Source organism: Amblyraja radiata, chromosome 13 (assembly GCF_010909765.2).
Source record: "Amblyraja radiata isolate CabotCenter1 chromosome 13, sAmbRad1.1.pri, whole genome shotgun sequence".
Taxonomy (NCBI): Eukaryota; Metazoa; Chordata; class Chondrichthyes; order Rajiformes; family Rajidae; genus Amblyraja; species Amblyraja radiata.
The window spans coordinates 61,385,350-61,397,011 of record NC_045968.1 but is presented as its reverse complement, the minus strand read 5'-3'; the positions used below and the strand labels follow the sequence as shown (position 1 = coordinate 61,397,011).

Below are 11,662 nucleotides of genomic sequence, written 5' to 3'. Positions count from 1 at the left end.
TTTGTCTAATGAAGAAATGACAGGCAAGTCGGTACAGTGTGTTTCCTGGGGGATGTGGGAAGTCAGGGACACTGCTGGCGCTTCTGGAAACTACACCTGCAGAAACTGGGTCCAGGTGCAGCGCCTGAATAATTGTGTTGGGGAACTGGAGCAGTAGTTGGATGACCTCTGGGTCATCCGGCAAAACGAGAGTTTCCTGGACAAGACAAGATTATCACACCAAGGATACTGGAATAGGTAAGGAGGATGACTGTGAGAAAGAGGAGTGCAGGAGACCCCGGTGACTGTACCTACCAAACAGGTACACCCTCTTGGGAGCGGATGACACAACAAGATTGAGTGTTAGCCAGGGCTGTGATTTCAACCCTGGTGCTGAGGCTCAATGGGGAAGAGGGATGTCAGGCAGAGCCATAGTGGTGGGAACTCCATCGTCAGAGGTGCGGACAGGAGATTCTGCGGCAGCAGGCGAGACACCAGAATGGTGTGTTGCCTCCCTGGTGCCAAGGTCCAGGACATCTTGGAGCAGCTGCTCGGCATCCTCAAGAGTGATGGGGAGCAGCCGGGGGTTGTTGTGCATGTTGGCACAAATGATATAGGTCGGAAAAGGAGGTTTTGCAACAAGAACTTACGGAATTGATTAGGTCTGAAAAGCAGGACCTGCATGTAGTGATCTCAGGATTGCTTCCAGTACATCATGGCTAGTGAAGGTAAGAATAGGAAGATGAGGGTAATTAATGTGTGGCTGAGGAGTTGGTGCAGGGGGGCAGGGATTCAGATTTTGAAACATAGAAACATAGAAACATAGAAAATAGGTGCAGGAGGGGGCCATTCGGCCCTTCGAGTCAGCACCGCCATTCATTGGGATCATGGCTGATCGTCCCCTATCAATAACCCGCGCCTGCCTTCTCCCCATATCCCTTGACTCCACTAGCCCCTAGCGCTCTATCTAACTCTCTCTAAAATCCATCCAGTGACTTAGCCTCCACTGCCCTCTGTGGCAGGGAATTCCATAAATTCACAACTCTCTGGGTGAAAAAGTTTGTTCTCACCTCAGTCTTAAATGACCTCCCCTTTATTCTAAGATTGTGGCCCCTGGTTCTGGACCCGCCCAACATTGGGAACATTTTTCCTGCATCTAGCTTGTCCAGTCCTTTTATAATTTTATATGGTTCTATAAGACCCCCCTCATCCTTCTAAACTCCAGTGAATACAAGCCTAGTCTTTTCAATCTTTCCTCATATGACTGTCCCGCCATCCCAGGGATCAATCTCGTGAACCTACGCTGCACTGCCTCAATCACAAGGATGTCCTTCCTCAAATTAGGAGACCAAAACTGTACACAATACTACGGATGTGGTCTCACCAGAGCCCGATACAACTGCAGAAGAGCCTCTTTACTCCTATACTGAAATCCTCTTGTTATGTAGGCCAACATTCCATTAGCTATCTTCACCGCCTGCTGTACCTGTAAGCCAACTTTCAGTGACCGGTGTACAAGGACGCCCAGGTCTCGCTGTACCTCTCCCTTACCTAACCTAACCCCATTGAGATAATAATCTGCCCCTTGCTTTTGCCGCCAAAGTGGATAACCTCACATTTATCTATATTATATTGCATCTGCCACGCATCTGCCCACTCATTCAACCTGTCCAGGTCACCCTGCAACCTCCTAACATCCTCTTCACAGCTCACAATGCCACCCAGCTTTGTGTCATCTGCAAACTTGCTAGTTTTGCTCCTAATTCCCTCTTCCAAATCATTAATATGTATGGCAAACAGTTGCGGCCCCAACACCGAGCCTTGCGGCACTCCACTCGCCACTGCCTGCCATTCTGAAAAGGACCCGTTCACTCCTACTCTTTGCCAACCAGTCTCCCGTACGGGACCTTATCAAAGGCTTTCTGAAAGTCTAGATACACTACATCCACTGGCACCCCTTCATCCATTTTACTTGTCACATCCTCAAAGAATTCCAGAAGATTAGTCAAGCATGATTTCCCTTTCATAAATCTATGTTGACTTGGACTAATCCCTTTACTGCTATCCAAATGCCCCATTATTAACTCTTTAATAATTGACTCCAGCATCTTTCCCACCACCGAAGTCAGGCTAACTGGTCTATAATTCCCCGTTTTCTCTCTCACTCCTTTCTTGAAAAGTGGGATAACATTAGCTATCCTCCAATCCACAGGAACTGATTCTGAATCTATTGAACATTGGAAAATGATCACCAATGGGTCCACTATTTCTAGAGCCACCTCCCTGAGGTCCCTGGGATGCAGACCATCAGGCCCAGGGGATTTATCATCTGGGTAATTGGGATCTCTTCCGAGGCAGGGGTAACTTGTATCAAAGGGATGGGTCGCACCCTAACTGGAGGGGTACCAACATACTAGCGGAAAGATTTCCTAATGCAAACTGGAGGGTTTATACTAGATTGGCAGGGATTTGGAATCTCGTGCAGGACAGAGGCATGTGAGAGGCTAGAAGATGGTATTGCGACTGTTTGTTGCAAAGGCACCATCTAACATAAATATAGGCTCATTGTAGCTTAAAATGAATACTCATCGAGTAAACATCAGAGCATTCGATTCTTGGTCAGGATTTGACATTTACGTCAGAAATAAGACAGGTCTCTTACAGGTCTGCCACCCAGCCTGGTACTGCCCCTGTCCCACTATGGCCATTACCCCCACTCTACCCACTATGGCAGTCAGTGGGGTTCAGTAGAAGAGGAACCCAGAGGATCTGTCCTGGCCCTTTAATTAGGCAGGTTCATGAGCTCTTAAAACCTGGGACCTCTGCTGCAGTCTCATTACATTTCCTATTAAAGTGACTGAAAGATGCCTTGCAGGACTGTCCCCCAGCCTGGACCTGCCCCAGTCCCACTATGGCCGTGACCCCCACTCTGCAAACTGGGAGTCAGTGGGGTTCAGTAAAGGGAGGAACCCACATGAACTGCCCTCACCCATTAGGCTGGTTCAGAAGCAGGACGTCTGCGACAGTGTCATTAAAAAAACACTCACAATTATATTCATCATATTATTTTTATATAATACTAGACTAAGTGGGACCCGTTGGGTCCCATGTTCACACGGGAGGGCTGGTCCAACTACGTAATATTCCACCTCTCCACCAATTCCAATATTGGTGGCCAGTGGGGGGGATTTCTGGAGCGCTGGTATGGGTTCTCGGGGTGGCAGCTCAGTCCCTCAAGCCATGATCTGCTGGCAGCTCACTCACGGCTGGTGGGCTGGCAGTTGACTCATGACTATTCCTTGAAATTCCATTTCAAGCAGGGTGCAAGGGCACCAAATTCAAATCCATGTTCCTATCATTTCAAGCAGGGTGCAAGGCCACCAAATTCAAGTGCAGATTCCAACCACTTCAAGCAGGGTGCAAGGCCACCAAATTCAAGTGCAGTTTCATACCACTTTCAGCAGGGTGCAAGGCCACCAAATTCAGTGCAGTTTCATACCACTTCAAGCAGGGTGCAAGGGCACCAAATTCAAATGCAGCTTTATACGATTTCATGCAGGGTGAAACGACCATAAAACAACGCAAAACACCAAACCCACAGTTCAGTAGACATTCAGTGTGTTCAGTTGATTCACAGCTCAGACAGAGTCATGACCTCTCCCTCCCCCATCATGCAGAGACTGAGCCACTCCCACACTTCCAGGTTTTATAACCCCTGCTCCTCCCACCGGAAAAGGTGTGGCTTTCAGGGCGTGATTGACAGGAGAGAGATTCTCAACATTTTTTAAACACTAATAACACTTTTATTTTTCATTGTTGGGAAGAATTCTCTGCACCTGCTCAGCGGAGGGGGGACTGAGTAAGATGGCCAAAAATCACAGCCATAAGTGGTAGCATTTTATCTAAAATCAATATTGTGGTGTATGCCCCTTTAAGAGATATCATACACCTATTGTAATACCGGTAGCCACCAAAGGGGGCTTGCTTAGTATAAAAGCCCTGGTGGTAGTGTGAGCACTCTCTCTTCCTTTCCCCCTCTGAAACCATGATTAAAGGCACGTTGGTTTTACCTGATGGTTTCTCGATGGTTATTTAAGTATCTGACTCCAGTACTTAACAGTGGCGATGAGATTAAAGAACCCTGATGTCTTACCGACCTCGGCATCCTGAAAGATCGAGTGGAGAACGCTCCCCGCACCCTCCCAAGGCAAAGAAGCTTGGTAGAGGCGGGTGTGTGGTTGAGGCTGGACTGGAGCTCCAAAGTTGTGAGTGTTGGGGCAAAGTGCAGTCAAGGGGGAGAAGTGACCTCGGAGAGCGGGCCCCAGGAACGCATTGGTAGTTGGGGTGAATACCGTCGGTAGTGCATAGTGTGCATAGTGTGCCGGTGGGGGTTTTCCAGTTTCAGCAGTTAAAGAGGCCTGTATACCCGATGGAGGCTGAAGAGACTGGTTGGAAACGGACCTAGAGGGTCCAGGAAAAAGAAACGCTGCGAGAGAAGGGAGCAGACAGGGCGGGAACCGCCATTTTTGGCACGCCTAAAAACCGGAAGAGAAGGGTGCAAAAGCGGGAACCGCCATTTTTGGCACGCCTAAAAATGGAAGAGAAGGTGCCATTTTACAAGTTTTACAATTTTTATTGAAGCTAATTGATGAGCAACATGGCAATAAACGGAAAATTTGGAATCTTCGAGAGCAACTTAGAGACTTGGGACACATATTTGGAAAGATTTGATGTTTTCTGTACTGTTAATGATATAGCAGATGATAAGAAAGCTGTGAATTTATTGAATTATATGGGTGTTAAGACTTATGGATTAGCAAAGGGGTTGTTACATCCTACAAAAGCTGCAAATGCAACATTTAAACAGATATCTGATAAATTAAAGGAACACTTGAATCCAGCACCATTGTTCTTATCTGAGCGTTTTGCATTTTATAAAAGGGACCAGCAGTTAGAAGAAACTGTGGCACAATTTCTGGCAGAGCTAAGAACATTAGCTGTATTTTGTAAATTTGATGATTTTTTAAATCAAGCATTACGGGATAGATTTATTTGTGGATTGAAAAGTGAGACTCTATTACAAAAACTGTTAGCTGAGGGTGATATAGATTTGTCCAAAGCATTTACAATGGCTATGTCATTTGAGAAACCCCAAGAGGGCGCGGCGGCCATACAACAGAAGAGTCCAGAGTTTGAAACCCATAAATTATTACCAAAGGCTGAGAGATGTGTCCGGTGTGGAAAAACCACTCACCATCAGAAAGATTGCTGGTTTAAAGATAAAATATGTAATGGATGTGGAAAATTGGGTCACATTGTACGGGCTTGTAGGTCAAAGAAGCCTGGTAGAAGTGAACACTATAGAGCAAGGACATTGGGGGCTGAGGCCAAGTTAGTCCATGAAGTTAGGGAAAGGAGTGTAAGCAGCAGTTGTAGTGACTCAGACTTAGAAGCAAGAGAAGTAAGTTGCTTAAAGATTAAAGCAGTGCAGAATTCGACAGAACTGGATACAATGTGGGTAATGTTGACCATTTCAGGAGTTTCATTGAAACTAGAATTGGATACTGGTTCAGCGTTAACGGTGATAAATGAGAAGGATTATTATAGGTATTTTTCACAAGAACGGTTGCAGAAGACTAATATTGCTTTAAAAACTTATACGGGTCAAAAGGTTAGGCCAAAAGGAAGGATTGAGGTATCAGCCAAGTACAATGGTATGACAGTGAGGAATCTGTTTATATACGTGCTGAGGGAAGGCGGACGGCCATTACTGGGTAGAGAGTGGGCTAGGAGACTGAAATTTGATTGGTCAACTATTCACTCATTAAAGCACAGGGAGCTGGGGTTAACAGGGCCCTTGCAAAGTAAATTGGTTGAAGTAAAGCATAGGGAGCGGGGGTTAATAGGACCCTCAAAAAGTAAATTGGCTGAAGTGTTGGCAACAGCTCCAGAGGTGTTTCAATCAGGACTTGGCAAGTTGGTTGGTATTCAAGCTACTATATCAATTACTGAGGGGTCTGCCCCCAAGTTTTTTAAACCTCGACCAGTACCTTTTGCAATTAGACCAGCAGTGGAAGCTGAATTAGATAACTTAGAGCAACAAGGAGTGCTCTCAAGGATAGATTGGAGTGAATGGGCTACACCTATTGTGCCGGTTATGAAAAAGGCTTTGCCGGATGGCCCGGGATTAGCACAGAAAGTACGTATTTGTGGTGATTTTAAAGTTACAGTGAATCCAGTGTTAAAAGTAGCACAATATCCATTGCCAAAGATTGATGAGATTTTTGCCTCATTGGCAGGAGGGCAACATTTTTCTAAAATAGATCTGGCACAAGCATATTTGCAGATGGAGGTAGAGGAAGATTCCAGACATACCTGACGATTAATACGCATAAAGGCTTGTATAGGTATAATAGGTTGGTTTTTGGGGTAGCTTCGGCGCCGGCTATGTGGCAGAGAGCCATGGAGCAGGTGCTGCAAGGTATTCCAGGTACCCAATGTTACTTGGATGATATTTTGATCACAGGTAGGACGGTGGAAGAACACCTCTCCAATTTGGAACGGGTGTTGGGCAGGTTAAAACGTTATGGCCTTAGGGCTAACAAGGCCAAGTGTGACTTCTTCAAGGAACAACTGGCGTATTGTGGACATTTGATTGATAGACATGGGTTGCATAAATCACCAGACAAAATTGCTGCGGTGGTAAATGCGCCAGCTCCGGTGAATGTGTCACAGTTACGCTCATTTCTGGGACTGATAAATTACTATCATAAATTTTTGCCAAACTTATCTGCTATCCTGTATCCATTAAATGGATTGTTAAAATCAGGGGTGAAATGGAATTGGACGTTGGAATGTGTGAAGGCATTTGCTGATAATAAGGCCTTGATTACATCAAGGAAGGTGCTTGCACATTTTGATCCAGCAATACCAATTAAGCTGGCTTGTGATGCATCTCCTTATGGTATAGGTGCAGTGCTTTCACATCAGTTTCCAGGGGGTCATGAACGACCAATTGCATTTGCATCAAGGTCATTGTCCACGGCTGAAAAGAATTACGCCCAAATTGATAGGGAGGCTCTTAGCCTTGTATGGGGTGTTAAAAAATTTAATCATTACTTATATGGACAGAAATTTACATTGATTACGGATCATCAGCCGTTGGTTTCGATATTTAATCCAAAAAAGGGGGTGCCCTTGATGACGGCACAGCGCTTGCAGAGATGGGCCTTGTTTTTGGGTGCACATCGTTATGACATCCAGTATAGAGGCACAAAGTTGCATGGGAATGCAGATAGTTTGTCAAGATTGCCATTACCGATTGTAAGTGATGTACCAATGACTGATGTGGCAGAATTGTTTCATATGTCCATTTGTGAAGTGTTGCCAGTGGATAAAAAACGTATAGAGCGTGAGACAAGGAATGATAGGACTCTTTCAGGGGTATATGATGTAACAGTACGAGGGTGGCCAGCGGAAGGAGATTCTCGTTTTCCTCAATATTCAGCAAGAAGAGAACAATTGTCTACGTGCAGGGGTACCGTGATGTGTGGTTCTAGAGTGGTGATCCCCCAAAAGTTACAGAAACAAATCTTGGAGGAACTACACGTTGGTCATCTAGGATGCACTAAGATGAAAAGTCTGGCTCGTGCATATGTATGGTGGCCAGGTATTGATGGCCAGATTGAGGAATTGGCCAAAAATTGTTCTGGCTGTCGGCTTGAGCAGAAGACACCTCCATTGGCCCCTATCCATCCATGGGAATGGCCGTCTGGTCCATGGAAACGGGTTCATATTGATTATGCAGGACCCTTTCAAGAGTCTATGTTCCTGGTGGTAGTAGATGCGCATTCGAAATGGCCAGAGGTTATAAAGATGTCCTCGACTACGTCTCAGAAGACGATTGCGACGTTACGAACAATTTTTGCAAGGTATGGTTTGCCTGAACAAATATGTTCGGATAACGGGCCTCAATTTGTATCTGAAGACTTTAAGAAGTTTCTGAAGACTAATGGCATTAAACACTGTACGTCGGCACCTTATCATCCAGCAACAAATGGACTGGCGGAGCGTTTTGTACAGACCTTTAAGAAGGCGCTTAAAGCAATGAAACATGAGGATCTGCCTATGCAACATAAATTGGACAATTTTTTGTTCAACTATAGAAATGCGGTTCATGCTGTAACAGGTCAATTACCTGCGATGGTGTTTTTCAACAGACAGTTGGGTTCCAAATTGGACTTAGTTCGTCCTGATCTTAGAAGACAAGTGGAACAGAAAGTGTTCCATTGTGCACCTCAACGTCTTACCAGGAGTTTCCAGGTTGGTGAAGCTGTACTTGCCCGCGATTATAGAAACCAGAAATGGCAGCCGGGAGTTGTTGCGGAGGTACAAGGACCTCTAATGTATGCAGTCAACACGGCCGATGGCCAGATTCGCCGGCATGTGGATCAAATCATACAGTCTACTATTGCTCCTCATCTGGAACCTCGGTTAAGTGCTTCAGATCAGCCAGTATCAATGGGGGGCCAATGGTCGAATAAGGAATTGGAACCTATTGTGCCTATGTCTTGTTATCCTGTTCTAGCTGCCAAAGAAGCACCTATGCCTTCGTTGGATATTTCACCAGCTAAAGTAGCAGTACAGGTTCCTGACCAGGTGGTTGCAATACCAAAACAGGTGTTCCCTAGCTCGGAAGTGCGGTGTTCGCCTGTAGAATCTGGATTAAGACGCTCAACCAGAATATCAAGGCCGCCACAGAGGTTGATTGATGAACTTTGACATTGAATACGGGACTGACTAAGTGATGTTTCCTGTGTGTGTGTTTGTTTTTTTTTTTTTCTCCCTCACGTATTGGTGATGGTGTTATTATATTGTGCTTGCAAAATATAAGGTGAAGGTGATAATGTAATTTTGTGATCTATTATATGATCTGTACTTTTCCCCTTAGTTTTTGTGTAAAACTAAGGGTTTTAAAGGGGGAGGATTGTGGTGTATGCCCCTTTAAGAGATATCATACACCTATTGTAATACCGGTAGCCACCAAAGGGGGCTTGCTTAGTATAAAAGCCCTGGTGGTAGTGTGAGCACTCTCTCTTCCTTTCCCCCTCTGAAACCATGATTAAAGGCACGTTGGTTTTACCTGATGGTTTCTCGATGGTTATTTAAGTATCTGACTCCAGTACTTAACAAATATACAGTGCAAACAGGAAGTAAGTGCATTTGCAGTAGTGCCATTTAACTTCAAGACAAAGGACCCAAGCCACCATTTGCAGTAAGTAGTGCCGTTCAACTTCAAGCCAAAGCACCCAAGCCACCATTTGCAGTAAGTAGTGCCTTTCAACTTCAAGCCAAAGCACCCAAGCCACCATTTGCAGTAAGTAGTGCCTTTCAACTTCAAGCCAAAGCTCCCAAGCCACCATTTGCAGTAAGTAGTGCCTTTCAACTTTAAACCAAAGCTCCCAAGCCACCATTTGCAGTAAGTAGTGCCTTTCAACTTCAAGTCAAAGCACCCAAGCCACCATTTGCAGTAAGTAGTGCCTGTCATCTTCAAGCCAAAGCACCCAAACAACCATTTGCAGGTTTTTTTACTTCAAACAAACCATATTTTAATTTTCAATCCACATTAAGGGTACTCACAGTTGTGTAAACATTTGTTCAGTGTTATTCAGAGCTCAGAGAGACGTGACCCATGGCTTCATTCATCTTGCAGACTCTGAGTGAGGCACACCACTCCCTAGTTTTATAGTCCCTCCCCCTCCCTCCAGCAGGTGTAGCAAAGAGAATGGTGATTTTTTAAAAACTTCAGGCCCAAGCACCCAAGCCACCATTTGCAGTAAGTAGTGCCTTTCAACTTCATGCCACCATTTGCAGTAAGTAATGCCTTTCAACTTCAAGCTAAGCACCCAAACCACCATTTGCAGTAAGTAGTGCCTTTCAACTTCAAGCCAAAGCACCCAAGCTACCATTTGCAGTAAGTAGTGCCTTTCAACTTCATGCCACCATTTGCAGTAAGTAGTGCCTTTCAACTTCAAGCCAATGCACCCAAGCCACCATTTGCAGTAAGAAGTGCCTTTCAACTTCAAGCCAAATCACCCGCCACCATTTGCAGTAAGTAGTGCCTTTCAACTTCAAGCCAAAGCACCCAAGCCACCATATGCAGTAAGTAGTGCCTTTCAATTTCAAGCCAAAGCACCCAAGCCACCATGTGCAGTAAGTAGTGCCTTTCAACTTCAAGCCAAAGCACCCAAACAGCCATTTGCAGGCAGTGCCTTTTTACTTCAAACAAACCATATTTTCATTTCAAACCACATTAAGGGTACTCACAGTTGTGTAGACATTTGTTCAGTGTTATTCAGAGCTCAGAGAGACGTGACACTTGGCTTCATTCATCTTGCAGACACTGAGTGAGGCACACCACTCCCTGGCTTTATAGTCCCTCCCCCTCCCTCCAGCAGGTGCAGCAGAGAGAATGGTGACTTTTTTAAAAACATTAATATCTCTCTGATTTGTCATCGATGGGAAACGTCCTCTGCACCCGTAAGGTGGAGGGGGGCTCTGAGCGAGGTGGCCAAAAATGACGGCCGTAGGTGGCGGCGTTCTGTCGGAAATCGCAGCACAGTGGGCCAAAAGCGGTCAAGATCAGAGATTTAGTAATATAGATAATTATACTTAATTATATATGATTACAGTCATATTTACAAGTCATATATAGGTATAATCATATATAGTTTAAATGGACTGCAACACGGAAATAGGCTGCCCATGTGTAATGTGGGCATTGGCCACTAGATGGTGCTTACTTTCCCGATCTCATTTTCTAATTAGTTTAATTAATTAATGGTCAGCTTTTGGCACTGACGAATTATGACATCCTTCTCAATTATTTTTCATCTAAATCTGTGGAAAATTTAATGTAGTTCTGCGACGTGGGTCACGAAAACCTATTTATAGACACATTTTTGATGCTCTGCCCACAGCCAATATACCACACCCAGGGCCCATTGCTCTTCTCTTCAACATGTCCCATCCCATTGCTTTATCAATCATTTCTCAACCCATCCCATTACTCCATTTTCATTGCTCCATGTCACAGCATCACACCCCAAAACCATTGGTCTTGCTGCGATCCTCCTACCTCATGATGACAGAATCTTATATTAGAAATCATTTTTCATAGGTCACTCTGGTAGCTGGTTGGGTGTTTGCACAAGCTCGATTAGTCATTCGAGACAAGGGGCTTGTTGTTACCACTTTAGGCAGTTGGAGCAAGGGGCAGAATCTGTCATTTGCATCTGCTGTGAGGTCATAGATAGCCTGGTGATATCACAAAGGTGTGCCGCAAGACTCACCTCTTTGAGTTAGCAAGAAATTAACACTCACACTGGGCACAAAATGCTGGAGTAACTCAGCGACTCAGGCAGCATCTCTGGACAACATGAATATTCTTCTTATTCAGTAGAAGAAGGGCCCTGACCCAAAATGTTGCCTATCCATGTTCTCCAGAAATGCCTGACCCATTGAGTTACTCTAGCATTAGGTATGGCATCTGCAGCTGTGTTATTATATTACCAACTGTGGCATTGCTGCGCTATGGTACACTGGGCAGTGCTTGGCCAGTTAAGGCTGGGAATGACTTACACTGCTGAACACTGACAATCCTCTGCACTAGTTAACACCAGGC

General features: G+C 45.1%; 1 protein-coding gene across 1 annotated transcript; it reads left to right on the top strand.

The window, feature by feature from the left end:
- Positions 1 to 478: 478 nt before the first annotated feature.
- On the top strand, positions 479 to 8,760 carry LOC116979511 (uncharacterized protein K02A2.6-like). Its single transcript, XM_033031020.1, has 2 exons — positions 479 to 596; positions 6,326 to 8,760. The coding sequence occupies exons 1-2, from the start codon at positions 479 to 481 to the stop codon at positions 8,758 to 8,760; spliced, it is 2,553 nt and encodes an 850-aa protein (XP_032886911.1).
- The last annotated feature ends 2,902 nt before the right edge of the window (positions 8,761 to 11,662 follow it).